Source organism: Oryctolagus cuniculus, chromosome 13, assembly GCF_964237555.1.
Source record: "Oryctolagus cuniculus chromosome 13, mOryCun1.1, whole genome shotgun sequence".
In the NCBI taxonomy this organism is placed as follows: domain Eukaryota; kingdom Metazoa; phylum Chordata; class Mammalia; order Lagomorpha; family Leporidae; genus Oryctolagus; species Oryctolagus cuniculus.
The window spans coordinates 68,990,959-69,016,766 of record NC_091444.1 but is presented as its reverse complement, the minus strand read 5'-3'; the positions used below and the strand labels follow the sequence as shown (position 1 = coordinate 69,016,766).

Here is a 25,808-nt window from a genome sequence, read left to right as displayed (position 1 = left end):
GCTGTTGGCAGATTGCTTTCCTTTTGGACAGGGTCAGCCTGCTGTGGTGGCCAACACTTCGATCCTAGGAGGGCTTTCCATGAAGGCTGCTCTAGGAGGCCAGACCTCCCATTTTTGCTGCTGTAGAGATGCCTGCTGGGTTAGGGGTCAGGGATCAGGGATTCAACTGCAGCGAAGTCTCTAGCAGAGTCAGCCAGATGGTACATTCAAGCCCTGGAGGCTGCTGCTTTGGTGAGGTGTGAGTCAGAGGGCAGGTGGCAGTGTCTAAGCTGCCGTGTGAGCACAAGGTGAAGAGCGGTAGCTGCAGGGGCCCCCAAGGGCTCTTCTGCAGCCTTTGTGAAGCTGGGAATGGCATGGAGACAGAGGCCAAGCGGGATCCCCCAAGCACAGATTCTCCACATGTTCCTTCTGCCATGGGCTTTTCTGTGGGGACACACACTGCTGGCACTTACTACACCTGAGTAACCATTTGTGAGCAACAGGGACACAAATACAGAAATAGTGTCCCTACACTGACTCACCTCTCATCTCAAATCCTTTTTTATAGTAGGAGTACATCATTTAGACCAAGGCTGGGTATTTGTAACATCACTTGCAGGCCATATCAAATTATCAACTTAAAGATTAGCCTTCTGTAGACGCACTTAATTTTGAGTCCCACCTGCAGTTGCCTTGGCAGGGCCAGACCAAATAATTTCACGGGCCTTATACAGCCCATGGGCTGGACGTTCCCCACTCCTAATTAGACTAGATTATCTTGTATAATTAACAAAAGGAAACTGGAGTAAGAGAGAATTAGTCTCTCTTCCATAAACCGAGATTGTCTGTAGCAGGCCAGTAGGAATGCATCCATAAACTGATGTTAAAAGAAAAAATTGAGCCTCGTAAGGACATAGGCACCTGAATTACAGCTTTCTGTAGAATGCTTATGCAATTATCACTTAGAAACAAACAAAATCTCTAAGAGGCAACTGGGATCTTTTCATTTTGAAAATGCTTTAATAAGTGTTGACAACACTGTTTTGCAAAATGTAAAGGTACTATACAAATTCTCAATACAAAAAGAATAAATTAAAAGCAGATTTTTTTTTAATTCTGCAACTTTGTCTACAACATCCATCTTTTGATTACAGTTGAACAGAACCCATAAAGTCATTTTACATGCTCTACAGTCAGTTTCAGGAGCAACCTAAACCTTTTTCCCCCATTATTAAACTAGAGTCCATTTTACACAACTTGTAGTAAACTAATGACATTAATGTATATGTAAAATTTTACACCTAGTTAACTAAGCAGTAATTGGTCATCTGATAGCACCTGGATGGGATTTGTTATAGTTAGAACTAAACTAATACTGAATGAAAACAAACTGGAATTGTAACAGTTTCCACACTCACCTGAATATAATAAAATAAAAAAGTCAACCTGGCTCACAACATGGTCTGATGTACGGGTGTTCACCAGTCTCCTGGTTTACACAGGCCGCTTCTGACACGTATCCAAGGAATCCAATAGGGGCTTCATATCAGACCAGGAGCTTTATAGTTCATGGTATTCTGTTTTAAAGAAATAGGGCTATATAAAGAGTTTTCAAGTGCTTGTATACAATAACTACATCATTTCTCACCACACTGATCATTGATCATGTCAGTCTCCAAGGACCAACACTTTATGTACATTTTGTATTAACTGAACACAGCTAAACAGTAAAACCTGTTTTACTTAATCTCTGTCTTTACTACCAGACTATCATGATGTTTGCTGGAACTGTAATTCCTGCTTCCATTCCATACTTCTCTGCCTCTCCAAATCTAAAACTAAGTTCTTAGAATGTCTGCCTCGTATTCCTTGTAACTCGCATTCCTTGTAAGCTTGATCCCATTGACTTCAGACTACTGTGTGTTGTAAAACCTGTACCATGCAACCTCACCGCCATCTCTAGTTCCCGTTTGCACATAGTTCAGTCTAATCATTTATCTTTTAGGAGAATGGAAAATGGCCCAATTGTGCCATGTTTCTGGATCAGGAAAGGAAGTTTTACAAACCCTGCTGTTTGTAGTTCTGGCCATCAAAATAAGAGCAACAAAAAGACCTCCTAATCATGCCCTAGACTCATTTATTTAGTAACAGAACCAAAGTGTTCTGAGACTGTTCATGCCTTCTGCAAGCTAGAGTCCCAGCCCATCCTTGCACAGGATCTGCAGATGCTGGCCCTGACTGGTCCCCAGAGCCATGGTGGCAGCAGCTGTGGCCGGCCTGATGCCAGCCCAGCCTGGGTCTCCAGCTTGACTCTCCTTACAAGCTTTCCAGGCCCCAGCAGACGGAGCACTAGGGTTAGGGATTGCATTTGAGTGTCCATTCTTATTCTCCTGGTCTGGTAGAGTCTATTGTTATTCTTGGATTACACAGACATGAAAAAAAAAGTTTTTTTTTTTTCCTTTTTATGCTGAAGCTAACTTCAGTTCTGTTTTCCCACAAAACGACCCCCACCCTGGCTCCTGTCCCTGGCTGTGAAATGCCTTTCCAACAGGAAATCATCACAAGGAAGAAAAAAAGCCCCTCCCACCCCCCTGACTTGTGCCAACAAGCACAGCACACCACCTCTGCAGAGACCTTCTTGTGCCATCTTGAATAACCCAACTACGATTGTGCACTGGTTAGTTATTAGAAAAATGTTTTTTGAGGCCTTTGAAGATTGATGGCTTTCCAGGTGTGTATTAAGCGTAGCTCAAAACACATGTAAACAAGCAGCTCCCACATGGTACTTTTCCGCCTTCTTTTCTTCCTCTTTGGGTATTTGAGGACCAACGTGGTGCAGCAAGGGAACGGTCGTCTTATAGGTAGCTGGGCCCTTCGGGAGCTGATACGTTTTTCAACCCTGCTCTGCCTGCCAGCTGGTAGACACATGAGTAAAATCTCCCTGCCTAAGGGCATAGTTAGGTCCTTTGAGTAAGTGACAGGTATCTGAGCTCTTTGTCACACAAGTGCTAACAAATATAAAATGAGCCACAACAGTTAACACTCAAATGGATGGCAATGTGCTTTTCCCTTGGCTTCCCATAAAAAAAGAAAATGAAACGCGTTGTGCAAAAACACAGGATACACATTTACTGGTTGATTTAATGAGAACCACTTTTGGCAATTACCACCTTATGTTTACTACAAATCCCAAAAGGAAAGCAGCTTTGGGGCTGGGGCTAAGGGCTGAGTCCCCTGTACGGACCAGGGCGACCAGCACCCTCTGCTACTCCCTGCGGGCCAGGCTTCCTTCCTGTCCAGACTGCTGCAGACTCTGGGGCAGCAATGCCAGCCAAGACTCCCTCGTTTTTGCCCTGCGCGCTGGGGTCCCTTCCAGCCTGTCTACCGAGTGGGACGTGGACCAGAGATGGGGGGGGAGAGAAAGACAGGATGCAGTTTACAAACTTGTGACTTTGACTTGTGGGGTATAGTTGCAGTTTAGAATTTAAAAGAAATTTCACTGCAGAATGTCTTCTTGGCTCCTCTTATATTTTTGTAATTTGTTTCATCTTTGGCAGCACAGAACTTATTGTGGTCCTCTGATGCTTGTCTAAACATTACGCTTCCTGTTTCAATCTCCCCTACAGCCATTCCCCCAAGCTGTCTCATGAAGGGGTATTTCAGATGTAGTTCAAACATCCCCACGCGGCGTCCTCTGCGTGAAGTGCTTGGCAGGCTGTCTCTGGGCAGCCTGGACACAGCTTCATCGTCCTTTTGGATCACCCAGTACTTGAGGCCCTTGTCCTGTTCTCTATCAGTGCCACTTGTCCGCAGGAATTTGATGCCAGCTGGCTGGCTTCCCTGACAGTTCCTGGCCTGGGGACTGTCATGGCATGGGGAAGCCACTGAGGTGCCATTGAGGATTGCTGTCTGGCTCTCCGTGGCCAAGAGAGCCAGGGGACACACAGTGGGACCGGAACCTTCCAGAATGTCTCCTCAGTCAGGTTTTGAAGGGTGAAAGGGATGTGGAGACGGGAAAGAAAAAGTGCTGAGGGCCGAAGCTGGTGCAGGTGACAGTGCGTCTGGGTAAGGCAAATGAGAGGCAGTGAGGTGACTCCAAATGGCGTCGAGGTGGTCAGATCTGGCCGGGCTGGCTCACACGAGGGTCCCGGGCTTGGCTTTTTCCTGCCCGTACCACTGGACGTCAGCTAGTTCTGGATAGAGGGAGGAATCCAGGAAACAGCTGTCGTTGTAGCTCCTGTGGGAAGTCCAAGAAGAGAGAGGGGACGGTCAGTGGAGAGCGCCATTTACAGGGCGTGTTCATGCACACAGAGCCCTGGAGTGACTGACAGTCTGCCCCAGACAGAAGGCACAGGCCTGCCACTCTGCAGGTTCTCATAGTCGAGAAGAAAACCATATAGGGAATTTTCTGGAACTTCATCTGTGAAGGAGGAAGGTGCAAGCTGATGCTTCAAGGGCAGGTTTCTCAGGCTTGGCTGCATCCTGGAAGCACCCAGGGACTCAACAGTCCTAGTGACTGGGCCTTGCAAGTGGTCTGGGGGTTGCTTGAGTGCTGGGCTTTGAGCGCTTCCCCAGGCGACGCTCAGCGGCAGCCCAGCCGGAGATGGCCTTGGAGCTCACTGGGAGAATATTTGAAATTAGAGGTTTCCCCACAGCGAAAGGGTATTGATCTTTTGAATTGAGTATTCACAGATTTTTAAATCAATGCTGTTTGTTCTAAATAACATGTATAGTTTTGTGTTTATTGAAAAGTGTGCATTTAAAAATACACAGGAAAATATATAGGAGAAAAGACTTTTCTAAAAAGTATTTTAGTTAGGCATTACTGTTTAGGTTGGGTAGAAGTAATTTTTTTTAATTTATTTATTTGAAAGGCAAAGCGACAGGGACAAACAGAAATCTTCCATCTGCTGGTTCATTCTCTAAATGGCCACAACAGCTAGGGTTGGGCCAGACCAAAGCCAGGAGCCAGAACTTTACCAGGTCTCCTTTGTGGGAGGCAGGGATGCTTTTCCAGTTGTATCAGCAGGGAGCTGGATTGGAACTGGAGCAGTGGGGACTCGAAATGGCACTCATGTGGGATACCAGTGTGGTAAGCAGCAGCCTAACCCCCTGTACTACAAAGCTGGCCCTGGGTGAGACACTTCTAAGAGGAAAGGTGTATGGGCACTCCAGGGAACATATGGTATTGCTTGAGGGACAATCCCTGCCTAACTCTGTGTGGTCTTGGGGGTAGTCTCCACCGTAGCACCACTCTCCCACCCGGGGCAGACACAGGCACCACCTGGGCCAGTTAGTGTCCTCCAACCACAGCCACTGGTTCATCAATGGCCATGTGCCGCAGCAAGGATATGCTGCTTTTAAAAATTTTAAAAAGATTTTTAAAAATATTTATATATTTATTTGAAAGGCAGAACAACAAAAAAAGAAGAAGGAGAGCGAGAACGAGAGATCACTCCCCAAATGGCTGTAACAGGCCAAAGCCAGGAGCCTGGAATGCATCCCGGTCTCCCAGCAAGAGTGGCCCAAGCACTTAGGCCATCCTCCACTACCCTCACAGGAGCTGGATCAGAAGTGGAGCAGCCAGTACTTGAACTGGCATTCTGGTACCAGATGCAGGCGTTAAAAGCCACTGCACTACAATGCCCACACCCAGAACAATCAGCCTTGACGCGACAAGGCTGTCAGTTTCCACCTGTGAATGGAGTTAATGGGAAGCGGTGCTACAGATGGAAAGAACCAGCAAGCCCAACAAGCCCAGGCCCCAGCTTTGCTTTCAGCTTCCCAGTTATATCAGCCAGTCCATGCCCCTGTTTGCTTATTAAACTGATTTCTTTTTTCATATTCAATTAAGTTGTACTGGCACATTTGAACAGTTTCTTAAACTCCTGATGGAAATTTTGTTTCTTGCATAAAAATGTGATCTGGAACTCTCTGAAACAAATTTCCTTAGGGGCGTCATAGGCTGTAAGGAACGGCCTCAGCCACTGTTTCTCCAAGTATTTCTGTGAGACACCCTGGGGATGGAAGAAGTGGTTCAATGGCCATGAACATAAACTGAAGGCTTGCATTATTTCCCCCAGAACTTGTCCAACATCCACAGAACTTTGAAAATACTACTTTAAATAGTCTAATATTATAAAAAAGGTACTTTCCAAAGTTTGTGGGAAGCCTGGGACACAGCAGTTTAAGCCACCACCTGCAACGCCAGCATCCCATATCAGACCACTAAGTTGAGTCCTCACTGCTCCGCTTCCGATCCAGCCCCCTGCTAATGCACTTGGGAGTGAGTGAATGATAGCTCCAGTGTTGGGCCCCTGCTAAGACCAGGATGGAGTTCCTTATTCCTGGCTTCAGCTTTGTCCAGCCCTGGCCGTTGTGGCCTTTGGGAGAATGAATCAGCAGAAGGAAGACCTCGGACTCTTCCTGTCTCTGTCACTCTTTAAAATAAATAAATCTTAAAAAGGTTTGTGGGGAAATGGAGTTAAATATTTATTTTGGTGCTAAACTGTTTGAAATCCTTGCTTAGATTTTTTTTTTTTTTTTGACAGGCAGAGTGGACAGTGAGAGAGACAGACAGAAAGGTCTTCCTTTGCCGTTGGTTCACCTTCCAATGGCCGCCACGGCCAGCACGCTGCGGCCGGCGCACTGTGCTGATCCAATGGCAGGAGCCAGGTGCTTCTCCTGGTCTCCCATGGGGTGCAGGGCCCAAGCACTTGGGCCATCCTCCACTGCACTCCCTGGCCACAGAAGAGAGCTGGCCTGGAAGAGGGGCAACCGGGACAGAACTGGCGCCCCGACTGGGACTAGAACCCGGTGTGCCGGCGCCGCAAGGCGGAGGATTAGCCTAGTGAGCCGCGGCGCCGGCCCTTGCTTAGATTTTTGATAATACACATTTCTCATGTGAAGACCTCATCATAAAATATGTCTGAATCTTTTGTATATTGGGTCCTAAATAGTGTCTGCTCGAAATTGCTAGTTAAAAAGAGGTGAGGGAAGTGGGCTCTGTGATGCAGTGAATTAAGCCTCTGCTTGGGACGCCCACATCCCCTGTTTGAGCCCAGGCACTCTTGTGTTTACAGTCTAGCTTCCTACTAATGAATATGAGAGGCAGCGAAAGACAGCCCAAGTACTTGGGTCCCTGCTACCTATGTGGGAGACTCAGATGGAGTTCTTGGCCCAGTTCAGGCTGTTGTGGCCATGTGGGGAAGTGAACTAGTAGATGGAAGTTCTCTCTCCCTCTCCTTTCAAATAAATAAATGTCTTTAAAACTTGAAAAACTATCACAAATAGAAATCACGTTTGTCACAGTATAATCTTCTCTGGAAAAACTAAATGGCCTCTACCCTCTCATCAAAAAAGCTCAGAGAGAGGCTGCTGAGTTCCAAGAAGTTGTGATTGGCTAAGGCACTGGGATTGGGTTAGGAGTTCTTGCCGTGGTGTAGTCTGTGTATGCAGACAAAGCTTAACTCTTGAGTGGACCATGCTACTCTCCTGTGGTTCATGGGCGGTGGGGGTGGGGATCCCAACTATGAGAGGGCGTTGAGATATGACCATGTTCTGTGTTCTTTATACCATTTAAAAATTGCATAAAACAGGCAAACCAAGATGTGAGTGGTGGTGGTGGTGAAGCTGGGTGGGGGATCTGCCACTTGTCTGGTGATTTGTCTCTGTGTGGCCCCCAAGAGGGCACAGTGTGGAAACCACGGGCCCTCCCTATTCCCTTCTCTGAGTAGCGTGGGACCAGTAGCATCCCAGAGAGAGCTGACTGCTACTAGTGTGAAATGGACATTCTTTTCAGATTGAAACATAGGACTAAAGGAATAAAAAAGAACACAATGACAAAATGCAGCTGAAGGAAAAGATAGGATCTTCTAGCCTCTGGCTCTTTTATGCAGGCTACTCTCAGTGAAGCCCCATCATGGCTGAAATAGCTAACATGTGGTGTTCAGAGCTAGAAATGATACTTAGTATTGGCATCTTCTCACCTCATGAGGAAGACACTTGTTCTCCTGGCTCAGCTAAGCCCCTGCTTCTCATTGAGTACCAGTGAGACTCTGTATTAACAGTCAAGAAATGCAAAATTCTTCACCAAGCTGTGAGTGGTGTGGGCCCTGGAAAGTCACCCTAGCAAGTTGAAGTAATTTTCTGTAACATGAGTTGAAAAACAATGAAGACCTTGGGGTGTGTCCTAAGCTGTGACCCAGGAAATAGCTCAGACCTGGGTAGTCTTGGCCACTGTGGGTCATAGGAGTGGTGGCTGCTGAGGCTGTCATTGGCAGCTGCCTGTGGGGCTTTTCACTGTGAGAAGGCCCCTTCCCAGGATTATACTCAGACTGGCAGAAGCACATGTCCTGAGGGAGGTGTTGGTTAAGCCAGGGCCCTTTCATCCCAGGCAGGTAGCAAATTCACGAGCCTTCGTCATGTATATCTAGTGGAACTTGTGGCTTATAACTGATCTAGGAAAGGGGCATGTGCAACATTAAGATCTTAGGGGGTGGAATTTTAATGGAATTATTTTTTATAAATTTTATAAGTTGATTTGCTAAATATACATTTCAACAAGAGCTTTATTTTTCTATCTTACTACATGTTGAGCAATGCTTTATATCTTCCCATCTTCTTACTACTAATTGAGAAATACGAGTTACAAAACCAGTGTGGGTTGTTCAGCAGTGCTATAGGCGGCCCCAAGCTGGGAGCTGAGGCCCTCTGGAATCAGCCCATCTGACCCAGCCTAGGCATGTGCTGCTGCCGCCGCTAGGTTGTTCTTAATTCATTAGAAGCTTACCTGACCACATTCTCACAACAGCTCTTTCAGATCTATTTCAAAATTCTCAAGTTCGCATCCCACCTCCACCTTCCAGCACACTCAGCAGATGACTATAAGGAGGGGAGAAACAGCGAAGTCTTCCAACTTGAGCATTGTGGCTCCCATGCCTTTGTTCCACCTCCGAATTTCTCCCTTTCTCTGGCAGCCGAGGACAAGGTGTCTCTGTGTCTTTCAGAGGCTAAGCCCTGCTTTTCTATTCTCTCTGCCAACTCAGGGAGCCTGCAGGATACATTGCTCCTCATCTCCTGAATTGTTCACGGTCTTGTCCTAACCTTGAAGTTCAGCTCTTTATATATAATAAAGTGAGACTCTTTGCTGTCATGCTGTACCCCCTGCTCTGTTTCTGCATCTAAGTTTTTGTCCTTGGAATGGCCTCCACCTGTCTGATCCCCTTGTTCTGTGGCAGGCCTTTGAAAAAGGTGACCCTTCTCAGCATCCTAAGTCTTATAGCATTTTGTTGCATAAACATAGCAGTTTCTTACCTCCCTTGTCCATCTCCTGAGTTTCAAATTGTTCATTTAAACTTGAACTTCTGGAACTGCTATCTCAAGCAATAGCTTCTAGAACTACTGAATTTCAGTGTCTTGTGTCTCAAGATTGTTACGTCCCTAGGACTAGGAACCAGAGTAAGCGTTACTGTTTCATAAGCAGTGTAACAGCAGTTCACAAATGGCAATATGCATATGACTGTCCCAGGGACTTGTTAATGCTGATCTGGGTTCCATAGGCCAGGGTGGTGCTCAGCAGTCCAGTGTCCTAATGAGCACTCATGTGATGAGGATGAGGATGAGGATGATGCCAGTCTATGGGGTTAAATTTTGAAAAGCAGAGCCTATAAACCTAGTACAGTACACTGCTGTCACTCAAGAATGCTGAGATGAAATTGCTGGTGCTACATCAACTCAGCCTGTCCTTAATGCTTTGAAACTCATGTTGTAGTAATGCTGTTTTCAGGGACACTGATTACTAAACCTGTAAAATGCTTCTGCAGTTATTTGTTGCATATGTAGACCTTGTGGGCGGTGTAATACCTGCTTTGGGAGTGTTTTCTGGGAAGTAGCATTGGGAATATGTAATGTCTGATGGAAAAACACGCATACAGAAGTAGAGTTCCCCATGTATCTAGTACGTTCCACTTGGATGTTTCCTTATAGGAACTAGGACATGGACAAAGGCAGCACATCTGGGATCACACACTCATGGCAGAAGGACACAACATTCCCTTACGATACCTCTATTCATCAGTACTTTGGTGAGTTGGAGACCCAGACCCATCCATGATGGGTGAGTTTGCTGTTGCTTCTCTGAACAAAGGAAAGCAGAAGGAGGAAGAGAAGAGAGGTCAAGTTAAAGAGAGGAACTGACACAGACGTGCTCAGTAGCTTAGTAATACCCACCGATTACATACCCAAGCGTTAGTGACAAATAAAGTCATGCAGAACTTTCAGTTCCCGTAACAGTCAAAAGACCGATTTAGCTTTGGAAAGGCAGGCTCTGGCACTTTTGTCCACTGTCTCGTTTCCACATCACATCATAGAGAATGGTCATTGTGAATGACAGTGCAACTCAATCTGGCAAAATAGTCTACTTCAAGGACCAAAATCTGTTTGTCTTGCATCCTCAGTAGCTCTCTGTGGTGAAATAGGTTTCAAGACCAGCCTAAGTGTGCTATCATGTGAGGGGTGCTTACAAATTTCAGAGCCTGTTGTCAGTCAAATATACAGCCGTGTATGGATCGGGAGAGAATGGGCAGATCCAGAAAACCTGGAGGATCCAGAGGGGTAACTTGATATCTGAACTTTCTTATTTGGATGAGATGGTTTAAACCATCACAGGCATGGATACACAGGAGCTGAGTTAATCTGAGTGAGGTGTTTGGACCCTGGGCCTTGCAGAGGCTGCCTGGATGTGGATGATATGCCAGTGAGCATTGTTAATGGTTTGTTATAAGGACCGAGTGGACATGAGGACACTGTAGTAGTTAAGAATAAGAAGCAGTGCATGGAAAGTTCAGGAACTGTCCACCTTGAGTGCATCAGATTCAGCTGGAGGCCTTGCTAAAAAAACAAACCCAGCCTGCTGGGTCCCACTTTCAGTAGGCCCCAGATGAGCCCAAGAATGCATTTCTGACAGGATCCCAGGTGAGGCTCAGCTGCTGGCCTGGAGACCACACTTTGAAAACCACTAGCAGGGTTTAGGATCCCAGAGAGCAGGGCTGAAATCCCAGCTCCTTCCAGCTGTGTGACCTGGAGAAAGGCTCTTTACTTCCAGAGCTTCCTTAACACTTACAGATTACAGTATTTCCCTTGCAGGGTTGCAGTGAGGATTGACTGAGCATGTTCATGTTAAAAACAGCTCCAGCCTTTGAGCACACAGCAGACTTTCTCTGGTTTCCACTAAAACTGCTAAGACTGCAGATGTCCTAGCTTGCAGGCGCGTGCAGCATCGGCCAAGTGTGGAAGCCTCAATGCTCACAGGGGAGCCAGTTCAGAAACTGGTTTTCTTATTATTCACCTCACAGACAGCTGTCACACTGTTCCAGACATCTCCAGCAAACCAGAAGCTGTGGATTAAGCTGGATAAGGGGGGGGGGGGGGGGGGTTTGCTGGGTCTTTAGCCAAGAGGTGTTGACAGGATATAACATCCGCTTAGGAGTAACAGAAGAGGCAGGTGTTGCGGAGTGAAGAAGGTCCCTTGAGTCTGCCAGACCTTCAGTAGTTCAGGATACCCTAACTGGCCTTGAGAGTACACCTACATTAAAGCTATCAAATGAGCTGACTTTTGGTTTTGTTTATTTGCCTGTGGGCAGCTTCTGCTTAAAGGTCTCCAAGTACCTGGTCCCCTTTGTTAATGAAGAACAAGTGTGTGGCCAGGACAGAAGCATTTTTCTAAAGACTCCTTCTGTCCTCTGACATTCTTGCCTGGCATTATGAGTCAGCCTGAATCCAACATTTAATGCTGTCTGGAATTCCGACCAAAAAAAACACAATTCCCCTGCCTGTGTCCACCTTCCCACGTTCCAGGGACCACACAGAACTTGCCCCTACAAAGGGCTGATGCAGGAAAGGAGCAGGGAGGCAGGTGAGAGCAGTTGGTGAGGCCTCTTGAACGGAGGAAGTTGCCCAGTAATGAGCCCTCATCATCCCTGTGTTGACATATGCTCCTATCAGTAGGATCTTACTATTTAGGACACTTGCTAGCTGAGACAACCAATCTGGAAGAAGAACTGGTTCAAGGATTTCAGGGAGAACTCACCCAGTCTGCCAAGTCAGGATGTGGTGAGGACTGCTTGGGGGGGTGGCTCCAATTTCACTCGATGGTGTTGAGCTTCTCTGGCTTTGAGGTAAGGCAGCTGTAGGTAGGTGGCATGGGACAGGCAAGGAGAAGACAAAAGTCAGACACAGCAAAGAAGTTTCCAACTCCTTGGCCTACATGAACACACAGTGGCCAGGAGTCACCATTTCCAGGCATGCAGGATATAACCCCATGGCAGGTTCTCTGCACCCCCACCCCTACATCCCACAAATTATTTTCTCTTTCTCAAATGATGCACCCAGGATTCTAGGTGTCCACTTTGCCACAGGAAGTGGCCACAGGTATGACTTGCACAGCAGCCAAGAACCTGCAGATGCTATGATCCTTTGAGACCTGGGTGGAGCTCATGCTGGTAGCTAGACCTCAGGACATTTTCAGGTGTGTCCCCAGTCAGAAATTGATGCTTTGCTATTTCTGGCATAATATTTGCTACTGTCTTAAACCCTGAAGTTGGGCAGGGCTTTGACAGCTCATCCAGATCTGACCATGAAGAAGAGTTCATTGATGTAGGCAGCACGAAAGTCCAGTTGGGAAAATTTTAGTAGGGATTAATTCCTACTTAAATCCATCCTTTCTTTTCTTTTGGGAGTGGAATGTTTCATCAGTAAACATAACAGCCATTTAAAATTCTGGCTCTGAAATATGTTCCAAGAAATTGTCCTAATTTCTTTAAAGCAAACCTACTAGCTAAATGCTACAATTTCGATAGAATAAACATTCCCATGAATTTGTATTTACAAGCTGCTGGTTCTTTCCATGAGGTCACAGATGATCACACTCTTTACAAAATGGGATACACAAGGTGTTCATTCTCAAAATCCTCCTGCAAAGTCATGGCCAATTTCCCTGGACTTTACAAATGAAGAAACACATAGAAGGTTCTAGAACCTGGTGCACTCATGACAGCCTGAATCATTTTTATTCTAGTTTCTGGAGCTTGTCATTTAGCCAATGTGTCCTATTAAGTCAGTGGGGATGTGGGGGCAGAATGCAGGAACCTGCTGCACCTGGGTAGTCGGGTCTTCCTCTCTGCTCTAACACTCTGTTTCCCAAATAATTCCCCCTTCCCCGTCTTTCGGATCACTCCCATTCCCTTGGTCCTTGCTTTGACTTAAATAACCCTTGTACTGAAAACAGGTAAAATTCCCAATTTGCAGTTTCTCCCACTTGATTCTGGCTTTCCTTTTATTCCTAGAATGTCAGCATCCCTGCTCCACCCTCCATTCCCTTTCCTGTAGCCAGCAGGCAACAGCAACTCTTCTCTCTGCAGTCCCCCTCTCTCTGAGTTGGGGGTGTCTGAATGACTGTCAGTACTCTAGTGCTGAGCCTGCAGATGGCCAGGATGACTGCTCAGCCAGCGCTCATCATCGCTGTGACTGTTTCTTAGGGGAGAGAGAAGAGAATGTAGCCACTTAACAGAAAGGATGGTTGCCTCTGTTTTTTACTTGATCCAGTACTGTTGGCATGATGGTGTTGGCATCCCATATGGGCATTGGTTTGAGTCCTGGCTACTCCACTTTTGAGCCAGCTCCCTGGTAATGCACCTGTTAAAGCAGCAGAGGATGGCCCAGGTATGTGTGCTGCTGTATCCATGTAGGAGACCTGGATTAAGCTCCTGGCTCTGGAGAGGCCCAGCCCTGGCCATTGTGGCCATCTAGGGGGTGAACCAGTGGATGGAGGATGTCTGTCTCTCCTTTCTCTGTAACTCTGCCATTCAAGTCAATCTTTTTTTTTTTTTCCTTAAAGATGTATTTATTTATTTGAAAGTCAGAGTTACACACAGAAGGAGGGCAGAGAGAGGTCTTTATCACTGGTTCACTCCCCAGCTGGCCACAACGGCTGGAGCTGTGCTGATCCGAAGCCAGGAGCTTCTTCTGGGTCTCCCATGCGGGTGCAGGGACCCAAGTACTTGGGCCATCTTCTGCTTTCCCAGGCCATAGGAGAGAGCTGGATCGGAAGTGGAGCAGCCGGGACTTGAACTAGCGCACATATGGGATGCCGGCACTGCAGGCAGCGGTTTTACCCACTGTGCCGCAACACTGGTCCCATCAAATCAAGCTTTAAAAAAAAAGGAGTATTAGGGAAATTTACTTTGATTATGGAAATTTCAGATGTAACATCATACACAAGTTAACTTTGTGGCCATGTCCTAACATCACTGAAAGGATGGTTTCACCAGTGAAAGCATCCAGTTAAACGCAGAGCACCTCATTCCTTAGACAGAGGCCCTACCTGGGGAGCTGCCAGCTAAATCTGGGGGCTCTGCAGAGGTTTACATCGGGCCTATAACATAGTAGCTTCTCCCTCTCGCCCAGGCTGTCATCCCTTTGGCTGGGCAAACACCTCCGGAGACACAACTTCCCATAGCTGGCTTAGATTGCTGTGCTATTACACAGAGGTGGTGGGAGGGACAGTCTGGGGCTGTACTAAGCAGCCCTCTTGGAGAGTCAGGTGTGGGCTTACTGGGCAGGACCAGCGTTAGAATAGCAGGGCAGGAAGCTGCGGAAACTGTGCCAGTTCCCCTGAATTCCCAACCCAGTCTCCCAGCACGCCTCTCACCTGACGTGGCCTTGCACATCTGAGGCATCCTGGTGACCCTGCTGTGCGCCACGAAGGTGCTCTGGGACGAGGTGCTGTACTGTGAGCCACTGTCGGAGGAGGTGGAGCTGGTGTGTGACAGGCGGCTGTGCTCCTTGTGCGAGGCGCTGCAGCGCTGGTACCACTGGCGCAGCTCGTCTGACACCGCTGAGCGGCCCGCGCCCTTGTCGTGGGCACCCTCGCGGCCCAGCGACGGAGTCCGCAGGATCTGGGAGCGAGACGGCGTCAGGCGGCCCGCGTCTCCCTCGTCGCCACCGCGCCAGCTCTCCTTGAAGAGGCCGCCGGCCGTGTACGAGTTGGAGGTCTTGAACTGGGCCTTGACACTGTAGTGGCCCTCCTGGTCACTCTCCAGACTGCGCACTACCACTGGCGTGGCGCTGCCCTCAATGTACAGCGGGTACTCCTTGATGCGGTACTGCGAGCTGGGCTGGCTCTGGCTGTGCAGGTAGACGCCGCCAGCACCACCTGCCCCACTGGCACCGCCCCGCGCCGCCAGGTTGGGGAGGCTGCCGGAGGCCGCGGCGCCCAGGGCACCTGCCACGCGTCGCCGCTGCCGCTGCCGCTGCCGTGCCTTGGATGGTGAGTCCTCGGCCAGCGTCGAGTAGTTGGCGTTCATCTGCGCCGGGTAGTAGTGCTCTGAGCTCGAGTGGCTGGTGCACGATGAGCAGTCGTCCATGGGATCCGAGCCATTGCTGCTACGAGTCCGCGGGGTGTAGAAGTCAGGGCTCCCTGTGTCGTTCTCCGAGCCCAGGAGCTTGCCCTGGGACTCTAAGCTGGAGCTTCGGTGCCTAAAGTGCAGGGCGAGGCTGTGCAGTCGCGTGGGGCTGATATCCACCGACCTGCGGGGAAACGCGGCCCGCGTGGATCTGGGGATGCTGGGGGAATGGGGGAACCCAGGGACGCCACTGGACGCTCTCCCGTGGCTGGATTTCAACAGGCAGGCTCAGGTCCAGGTACTCCCAGGAACTGCAGGTTCCTGGAGTGCTGCCTGGACCCTCTGCTTTGTCTCCTAATGGGAAGTGGGACTAAAGCTGACAAATGTATGCCAATATCCAGAGCTCTTTTTAGGATGGAAAATTATTCTATAGATACACAGAGAACCAGAAAAAAAACACCATTTTAGTATAGCATTAAACACTACAAAATGGCTGTGCTTGTAGGTCACAATAGTGACCCTTCATATGGCTGAACCAAATACAAGCGTGTAACCCACACAAATAGCTCTCCATTTCCTGTGAAGACTCTAAAATGCAAGATTAGTGGAAAGTGAAACCCTTGCAAATGAATGGTGCACTAACTTCTCACTATTGCTTTGTCTGTAACCCATTCTGCCAATCTGACCCCATACCACCAGCAGCATCAGCCAGCAGAGGACGCCACCCCGCGCTGGGACCACAGGTGAAAACATGGTGGCTGTCACTCGGGGGGTGCAACTGGAAGCCCCCAGCATATGGCCCTCTATGGCCTGGTTTTGCTTTCTTTTGGAAAATGGCTCTATATTCATTTTGTGTCTTTCACTGTCTTTGAACGTGCACCCTGGGGGGGCCCTGAAGGAAGTCCAGTCTAAATTTGGGCCTCAGTGGAAAGTTATAAAAGGACTATCAGGTCATGATCACTCTAGCAGTACAAGGTGCTTCTATTTTCCACTCTTCCCCTGCTAACCAGGCTCACCTTTCCTGCCTCCACTTCAGTCATGAAAGCTCCTGTCATGGTAGCTAGGAGCCTGAGAAATCCCTGGCTGATACCAAGTGCCCCTGGACCTGAAAGTGGGCTCTGTGGTCCCGTCACTGAAGTAGGCTTACTGCTGCCAGCTCAGGTTTTTAGTCCGCTTCATTCAAGAGAACCTGCCTTCTGGGTTTTGGTCTGTCAGCTCACCTGTTATTTGGGCCAGTGTGGGAGCAGCCATGCCTAATCGAACAAAGGAAGATGTGGTCCAGGGATGGAGGTGGCCCAAAAGCCCTGCAGTGGACTCACCTTGTGGAATGGACGTAGTGGGGGCTCCGGACCCGCAGGTCTGGTGTGGACGGCATGCTGGACTGGGAGTTCCAGGGAGGGAGGCTGCGGATCGGGCTGTTCTGCAAGGAGCTGCTTCCTCCTCCTGCTTCGGCACAGCTCCCTGTGCTGGGGAAGCGCTTGTGGCTGCTGCAGACCCAAGGGAGCCGTGCTGGTCACCACCAGACAGAACAGCACCTTCCCCCTAGGGGCTGACTGGCTGGGACAGGGTCTTGCCCGGGACTCCCACTCTTCCCCCCCTTCCTCAGATCGCTATTCTGGTTCTCAGGCTTTTCCCCAGCAGTGGGTGGGGGTCCTTGCCCCCGACTCCTCCCACCCCAACACTGTGGAGTGGAGACCCCTGTCAGCCTTCTGTGACAGGCACGGTGTGGCTGTTGTGTGAAGCCTCTGCTCACACAGCTTTTGTTACCAAAGACTCAGACCTGCTGTCAGTGCACCTTGGAAGTTTTACAGGGTGTCATGGCGGAGAAGTGCACCAAAATGCCTTCCCCAGCCCGTGTCTCCGTTAGCCATGTAACGAGCTGGTAATGCACGGTTCAGGTTGTAGCTGTTGGGCTTCAGCCCTCTGCTGAATGGTAGCTTGGGGTTCTGAGCCACTGTGGGATTTCTACGGCTTCATTCTCACTTGTCATTTCGGAGTGGCGCTGCCTGAGATTTCCTAATTAATTCCTGTGGAATTTAACAACCTTAGAGCCATCTGCCAACACCATGACTGTGAGCCAAAACCCCAACTGCCCTTTGAATGACAAATCTGCACCTTGACATCGTCGGCAGCAGAGGGCGCTGCGAGCACAGCACTGTGGAAAGGCAACCCCAGGAAAGGAGGATGGAGGTTGGTTTGGATTTGTGGATGCTATTCGGGCTTCAGTTCCCAGCTCACCTGGAATGGTTGTGGGAGGAGCGTTTCTTGACCTTCTCGTAAGGCTCGTCCAAAGAGGACTCACTCCACATCTTAGGCTTTATGGGTGACTTGTCATAGTCGTTACGGTGATAGTGCATTTGCCTGAGTCCCTCCAGGGACTGGGGAGGCGGGGGTCTATTGTGCGATGGTGGCCGAGGAGGCAGTCCCTTGTGAGGGGACTGTAAAGGGGATATTGTGCTGGTAACCTGAGAATCATCTGCAAAAAGACAGAGAGACAAGAACTGAGCACAGGTGGTCCTTTCCATAGGACCCCCAGCCCATCCCCATTCCCATGTTAGCACTGGGGCCACACAGGCGGAGTCACACCCATGTCATGGACAGCCCCTTGATCCTTCTCCAGCTGCCAATCTCAAGTTGGGACAAGTTAGCCCAGACCACAGCAATGAACCCAAACTTCCAAGAGACATCTAGGGGACTTAAAACATGCATGGAAATAGGGGTTTATTTTGAATGCTTCGAAGATACCTTATATCAGTTTTAATTAGACACGAATGGAGTGGAGTCTCCATTTTTTATCAGATACCACCCACAAACAGGTTTACTGGTGATGAGGTTGTCACGTTTCCTGTCAGCAGACAGTAAGGATCTGCATTGCTTTGCAGGAGTCTCAGCTTCATGAGGGTTTTGTCTGAGAAGCTGACACAGAGCGAGTGCTCTGTAAACAGCTGTTGGAGGAAGAGTGAGTGAGCATGTCATCTGTCTAGCACCGTCACCTTCCAGTGGATCTGGGGAGCAACTCTGCTCATTCCATGTCATCAGTATTGTCTTTAAGCAGTCCTCACATACTCTGTCTAGAACTGCCTTAGAATCTTTGGGAAGGAGATGGACTACACAGATTAAACATAGTCATCCCTTGGTTCCTTTGAGGGACTGATCCCAGGATCCCCTCCTTCCCCCTCCCCCCACAAAATCAGAGGGGAGGGGAGACGGGAGAGAAACAATTCACTGGGCACCACAGAGGAGAAGCCAGGGGAGGGGGAGGGGGGCACAAAAACCAACCACAGACACCCCTCCAAGCTTCCGCTTGACCCTGCCACAGTCCCAGCCTTGATGCCTGGACGGCTGCTCTGCTTCCCTTCCCTCTCCTGCTCAGGTCTGGAAAGGAAGCAGCAGGAGAAAGCCTGCAGAGGGACTGTGCGTTACAAAGAGGAGGCCTTACCGCCCCTCAGGTCCAGGGTTCTGGAACATGGGCAAGAAACTAATCACGAATGAGGTCGAAGTCTCCGAATTGGCACTTGTCCTGACAACTCCGCTATTACAAAAGCCTCTCACTAAATTGTTCTCATTCTATCTCCTAGACAGACTGGGGTGCACAGAGGCCAAGAACAGCGCTGGGATCTCTGAGCCCCCAAACTCCCCACCCATGAAACAAAGCAGCCATCAAACTATTACCATCTGATTTCTAGGGGCAGCGCCAGACTTTCCCCACATCAAGAGCGATCATTATTATTATTACTGCAATTACCATTATTACTACGACTCGGGTAGGCCTTTTATGTTTTCCATCTGCCTAGCCACTTATCACTGCTTGCCTGAGGTTTCTCTACAGGGGGAAAAAAATTAACTGCCACTTAGCATATTTCCATATAACTAATGCTCTCATCACCGAGTGTTTGGGTTTACCATCCACGGGAATCTTCTCCACGATGGTTCTGGGTTTGGAGCTCCTGTTTCCCCTCTGTGGATGGCTGTGATGGTGGTGAGCTGGGGTGTGGGCTGAGGGATCAGTTGTTTTTCTACGAATTGCTCAAGGAGATATCCTGGTAACTGCCACATTTTAAGATTTTGATGGGAGGGGCTGGCATTGTGGCATGGTCGTTAAGCTGCTGCCTGCAATGCTGGCATCCTGTATCAGCTCTGCTGTCATCAGCTCCCTGCTAATGTGCCTGGAAAGCAGTGGATGACGGCCCACGTGCTAGAGACCCTCCCACCCATGTGGGAGATCTGGATGGAGTTCTGGGCTCCTGGTTTGGGTCTGGAGCAGTCCTGGGGAGTGAACCGGGGGATGGACAGTCTCTCTGCTTTTCAAATAATAATTCTTTCTTTTAAAAAGAGTTCAATGGGATATAAAGGCAATTTTCAAGTCCTGAACCAGTGTTTATTTGTTTTAAAGATTCAGAGACAGAGAAAGAGATCTTTCATCTGCTGGTTTACTCCCCAAATGCCACAATGGCTGCGACTGGGCCAGACTGAAGCCCGGAGCCTGGAACTCCATTGAGGTCTCCCATGTGGGTGACATGAGCCCAAGTACGAGGTCATCCTCTGTCTCTGTGGCTTTTCCAGGGGCATTAGCAGGGAGTTGGATTGGAAGCTGCCAGGACTCAGATGGGCACTCGTAGGGGATGCTGGTGTTGCAGGCCGTGTCTTACCCAGCTGTGCCCTGGAGCTGGCCTCTGAGGAGGCATTTAAAGGGACATCTTGCCTTTCATTTTTACTACTGTCTCATCCAGACGCTATGAGTACTTTCAAGAGGAAAATACACATAGTGTTTAGTTAAAAATGGGTTTTGGCTACTAAAAAAGTAAAGTACCATTTACTGACTTACTACCTTAAATCTTACTTCTGGGCCGAGGGAGACACTGAGATGCCAGTAAAGAGTTTCTGTGGCTCCCACTCCCACCCAAACAGGTGCATGTCGAGAAACAGAGCGTTTGCAGGGACTCCAGCTGCCACCTTCACTTGGCTCTTTACTTTTACACACAGCTATCCCCAGACACCACACAGATTCATCTCGGTTTAATCTGGGCTCCAAGTTTTCAGCCAGGAAAGGGCTAACTTACCGTCCTCCAGAACAAGGGCATCGGAAAGAGAGCTGTCTTCACTGGCAATGTTTCCATCTGGGAAGGCAAGGAACAAGTCAGTGACTTTAGCGTGCTCCTTAAACAACGGCTTGTCTGCAAAGTCTCCCATCCGCAGACCCTTCTCTTTCTCATCAAGAAGTACTCTTGGCATACAATAAGAATGCTGTTGGGCATTTCTTTTCAGAGTCTGTGTGGAGGGTCATTAGCTCACCGCCCCACCCTGACATTACACAGGGCCCCAGACTTTGTGTATTTGGGCCCATTCACAGGAGACTGGAATGCTGAACAGCTGAATATCCAATACCAAGGTTGCTAAGCCATGCCATTGTCCCAGCACAAATTCGGGGCGTGCACTGACCCAACCAAAGGAAGTTGGCTGCTACTTCTTCCAAAATGCAAAAACCAGCGCAGGGAACTAATAAACTTCTTAAGTCACTAGTAGAGTAAACAAGTATGCTAAGTACGGACTCTCTCTCTGAAGCTTATTTTTATAGGTGCCATTCAGTTAATGAGGAGGACACGCCCAAGAGAGAGACAGGAAAGCAATCCTCCCTCTTCAACCAGCAGCTCTGCTTTCCTGGTAAAGCTAGCAAAGGTCCAGAAATCGTCCCGTTTTTGTGTTTTTACCTCTTGAAATAAAATACCATGCTGAGGAGTTAAGAACCACCTTAACTGCTCCTAATTCAAGTGAACCCTTGTTGCCAAGAGGCAGCAAAAGAGAGAAGGTGCTGAGTCATGCCTTGTGTGTGGGGAATACTCAGATCCAACGGTGATCAAGTCCCTTAAATATATTGGCATTGTATTTGCATATAACCTTTGCAATCCCCTGTGTATTTTAAAGCACCTGTAGGTAACTAATACCTGATACAACATCACTGCTATGTCAATAGTTGTTCTACTATGTTGTTGAAAAACTGTACATACAAAAAAAAATCTGTACATGTGGGTACAGATACAGCTTTTTTTTTTTTCTGAATATTTTCCATCCAACATTGATTGAATCCATGGATGTAAAACCTGTGGATATGGAGGGCTGATTGCTTATTCCTGAGCCTCGGCAGAATGATTTGGTACAGATAATGATTTCAGACAGATTCTGTCAGCAGTCCTAACACAACAGCCCTCACTTAGGCAAAGAAGCTCCCCTTGGCAAACAGGAGACACAGTCACCCACGTGGTCCCCTTCTTGGCTCTGTTGGCCCTGCTCTGCATTCCTCCTGAGCTGTGAACCCTCCTATGCTTCCCAGAGCACAGAAGGAGGTCTCAGCCGAGGCACAGGACAGAGAAGGGCTGGCTGGCTGCAGCTCAGCTGGGAAATTGGGAGGGGAGGAGTTAAGTGGTCTTGACCAAGGACAACAGGGTGTGACAAGCAAACACTGGTATTTCACGTTTCCTCAAGAAAAGGGATTTTTTAAAAATGGTGTCTCTCTCTCTTATTCAACTAGGAATTTGTTCCTATTACTTGATGGGCTGTGAACAGTGAGGAGACAGAAGGCCCTGACTTTGGCATTGTGCAGTCTCCAGCACATCACCGCTTCCTTAGTCTGCCTATATTTTTAGCTTGTAGCTACCTGTGGTAAAACATGTGACATCAGATTTTCTACTGTCACCATGTTTCAGTGTACAGTTCAGTGGCAGTGAGCACTTACCATCGCCACCACCCAGCTTCTGCGTGGGGATCACTGCCATGTTCCCACACTGGAACTCTGCCCCCAACCCCCAGCTCCTGGTCACCTCCCTCTACTTTCTGCCTTCCTAGAGCAAAAGCACCTTAAATGTGCAGCGTGTACTGTGAAAGAATACTTGGCATCTATTTTCAAGCACATGCTGACTTCAATAAAAAGAATTCTAACAGTGTGAGACTTGATGCTTGTTGGTGGATTTTTTGATGTTTCCCTCTAGTGTTTTACCAAACCAAACACAAACACTCAAACTCCCAACCCCTGCCTGAAGCTCGGGGCCCTAAACAATCAGAGCTGGGCAGCCCATTCCTCCTAAGCTACAGTTCCTGGGATAGGAGGCCCCTGCAAACACAGTAAACGTCGGGGACAGAGGAGTGGCAGGGGGTGGTAGCCTGCAGGAGGCCCTGCTATGTGTCTTCCCGCCACCAGCTTGCCTTCCAGACTTGGAGAGGGATGGCAGAGCCTGGGCTAGCTCTGGGCTGGGCTGGGCTGCGCCCAGCCTGTGCAGTCAGTCAGCTCATGGCACAGGCTGAGAGGAGGATGAGCCCATGGCTGCAGGTTCTCCCGGGGAGGCAGTCAGCAGTGGCAATGATGGCTCCCTCTGTACCACTTCTTCCCCCAGTATCATTCCTTCCTTGGGTTGTGCGGAGACAGACACGACATCTGCTTCCCTGATGCCTAGGTATGGGAGAGGGGTGGGCACTGACCGTCTATGATGAGCGAAGCCCTCTGTGTGGGTTTCTTCCCCGACTTGATGCGGTTCTCGTTGATGGCGTTTTCGATCTCCTGCAGCTTCTTCAGTGCATTCAAGTACGAGGTCTTCCTTTGTTTCTTCAGTTTCTTGCTGACGTTGGGGTCACTGGCCAGGCGGCGGGCAGCCTCCGTAATCTGGGACTGAATGGCAAACTCTCTTTCCAGGCGTTCCAGCTCGGCTTCCTGTGGGTGACAAAGGCATGGCTGTACATTTCCTGGGGGTGCTGAGCAGGAGACCCCATCCCCCTTACCCCCGACCCCTGCCCTAGCAGGAGCCCTACTCCAGCTAGGAAGCCAGCAGTCCCAGTGCCCAATCCCAGCCCTGCCCGACTGGAGGGTGGCTTCAATCCTAAACTCTCCAGCAGCTGAGGCCTTGGGCATACCTGCTTTCAAGACCCTGGGCTCCCATTACTTTCTGGAGATGAGTGTTGGTTCGCACTCCGACACTCTCATTCCAAAGCAGGGTCGCCATGCCGCTGGCCCTGCCATCACCTGGCTTCCTTCCTGCTGTCTCCAGCGAGCTTCACAGAGGACAAAGTTCAAAGCCCACCAAGTGACCATTTCTCTTGCATTCTGGGCACTATTACTGGGGCAGCCTTTCGCTCCTTCTTCCCCATGGGTTTGCTCACACATGGGCACCTCCCCAACCCCATGCGTGCCTTCTTCTGGGGATGCACCCCCACTCATCCGTGTGTCTTTGGGAAGTTCTTTCTGTAGCTCTGGCTGCCCTCACACCTGCCTGTCATGGAAGCCCTGGCCCAGCTGTGACTGGGCCCTCTGTGAGCCAGGGATGAGTGTGGTGGCAGAACTGGTTCCCCCAGCTACTTGGATGTGCTTCAGGATCTCCTCTGGCCCGCTTCCCTGCGTAAGCCCCTCCCTTGGGCCAGGTGGTTGATGGGATTCCCCTCAGAGTCCTGGGCCTGGGAGACATTAACCTGCAGCTGGCACAAAACGCCTGGTGGACCCAAGAGGATGGTGGCCCGGGAAGCAGTCTGCCACCAGCCCGTGTCCTTGGCAGCACATGGGGGTGCACCGGCTGCTGAGGGATGGGGAAAGGGTGGCTCATGGCTGTGTCTGGGACAGTTTGGAGGTGAACACAGAAATCCCCCCAGTCCATTTTTTTTTTCTTCTCTTCCCCAGTGAAGCCCCTCTGGTCAAAGTCAGCTCTAACCAGCAGCACCTTTCAAGGGTAAGCTTTCAAACAGCTAGCATCGCTGGGGAGCGGGAGGAGAGGTAGGAGCTCTGCCTCGCCCACACCTAATGAACTCACAACAGCGAATCTGAGCAAGCTTGGCCAGCAGAGACCAGGCCCCTTGCCCTTGGCAATCCCCAGTCACACTGACTTGATGACGGAAGGTGATCTAACCAAGCAGAAGCCGATCCCCAGGTTTGCTGGAATCGGCTGATGGCTCCCTTTTATGGCCCATGAGAGTCTCCTTGCCTCTGGGCACCAGGCGCCAGGCTCAATGCCTCCATGAAGGACAACATTTCTTTGCCAGATTTCATTGACTTCTGAGCACTTTAAGTCTAAAGGAAGTCAGGAAGCTGGGGTGAGAGGACAAGGTGATGGTTAAAAGGAACTCTTCAGGAGATAAGCTCCTTCCAAATCCTTCACATGTGGGCTGCGTTTTCTCTCTCAAGAGAGCGAAGAATATGGAAACGGGCTCCCACCCAGGGCCTTGAACCAGCAGAGTCACCCGGGGACAAAGACTGCTCTGTGACTATGGGCCCCACGGAGCAGCTGTTTCCGGGCTGACACGATAGCCCTGGCTAAAGACACTGACCCTGAGTCTTGTGGGGGAACCCAGACAAATTCTGGATACTCCAAGTAAAGCAAGGAGCAGGCTGAAAGCCCTGCCTGTGCATATGGCTTGCTACGGCATGCACAGGGAAGCAACGGGCATCTCCAGGGAAAACAGCAGCAGCACCAATAGGCCTGAGTCCATCTCTTCCTTCCCGGAGGCGCTCTGCAAAGTTCCACCCGCTGTGCCATTTCTTTTACTAACTGGGAGAATGTAACATGCGGGGGGGGGGGGGGGTCGTGGATGCACGTGGAATTCTACAGGCACTGAAGATACCCTTTACGGAGGAGTGTGCAAAATGGGACTGTGGGAAGGCCAGCGGGGTGTGGGGGAGAGGGCGCTTACTAACAGTAGGAATCCTTTATCCAGTTTCTGTGCCAGGCATCTGCCCAGCAACAAGGCAAATTCAAGTTCTGTGGGCAGGTCTGATGATCAGCTGGGTTTGGAAGATACTCGACGGACAAGATGGTTTCCTAACCCCCAGCCTTCCTCACCCGCAGTTCCCACCCAGGACCTCCGAGAGTTCACTCACCTTCAGGGAACTAATGTTTGCTGAGCACCAGGCAGGTGCCAAGTCCCGAGCTGAGTGACACCATTTTATACACTAGCTCATTTAACCCTAGCGACAATCCCAAGAAATAAGAATCATGAACTTCACTTCGTAGCAGAGCAAGACTCCTAGTGGGGTTTTCATTTTGGGTGAAGCACTCTGGTATGTCCCCCAGTGTCCCGGAGACCGGGGACTGTGGATCCCAGGAGATTCCTCAACACTTCCAGCAGCCCCAGGACACCTGGGGCCTCTCTGAATTCACCCTCACCCCAGCCCCAAAAGCTGGCACCAACAGGAGACTGTCAGTGACTCCTGATCACTTTCTTAGACAACTAAAACCACGCAGTATTTCCTTTTCTGCTGGCTTTGGGCCCTAACCTTTTAAAGCCTTGTGTTCCACAGCATGGTAATATTAGTAATCCAATCCAGAATGCATTTGAGAAGGCACCTCTTGGACACAGCTCTGAAGCCTGTGTATGCCTGTCCTTTCATTTCTCTCCATCTGAGGCTGGATACTTAGTACTCAACCAGAAGCTCAAGTTCTCAAGTTTTGTTTTTTC

General features: G+C 49.4%; 1 protein-coding gene and 1 long non-coding RNA gene across 11 annotated transcripts in view; one reads left to right on the top strand and one right to left on the bottom strand.

Moving 5' to 3' along the window:
• Positions 1-979: 979 nt before the first annotated feature.
• The window catches only part of FRMD4A (FERM domain containing 4A), a 647,838-nt gene continuing 623,009 nt past the window's right edge, over positions 980-25,808 (bottom strand). For 8 of the 10 annotated variants that reach the window (XM_051820846.2, XM_051820845.2, XM_051820848.2 and 5 more), the window contains 7 exons: positions 22,851-23,079; positions 20,441-20,497; positions 17,619-17,856; positions 16,700-16,867; positions 14,687-15,564; positions 12,068-12,164; positions 980-4,216 (listed from right to left, as the gene is read on the bottom strand). In XM_051820846.2, the coding sequence (XP_051676806.1) occupies positions 4,114-4,216; positions 12,068-12,164; positions 14,687-15,564; positions 16,700-16,867; positions 17,619-17,856; positions 20,441-20,497; positions 22,851-23,079 (1,770 nt within the window). In that variant the 3' untranslated portion in view covers positions 980-4,113. Of the gene's footprint in view, positions 4,217-10,044; positions 10,117-12,067; positions 12,165-14,686; positions 15,565-16,699; positions 16,868-17,618; positions 17,857-20,440; positions 20,498-22,850; positions 23,080-25,808 lie in introns of all 10 variants that reach the window. The other 2 variants (XM_008268105.4, XM_008268108.4) reach the window with 2 other exon arrangements.
• On the top strand, positions 20,364-22,321 carry LOC138845000 (uncharacterized). The gene is made up of 2 exons (XR_011381563.1): positions 20,364-20,520; positions 21,907-22,321. It is a non-coding gene; the product is annotated as an uncharacterized lncRNA (long non-coding RNA).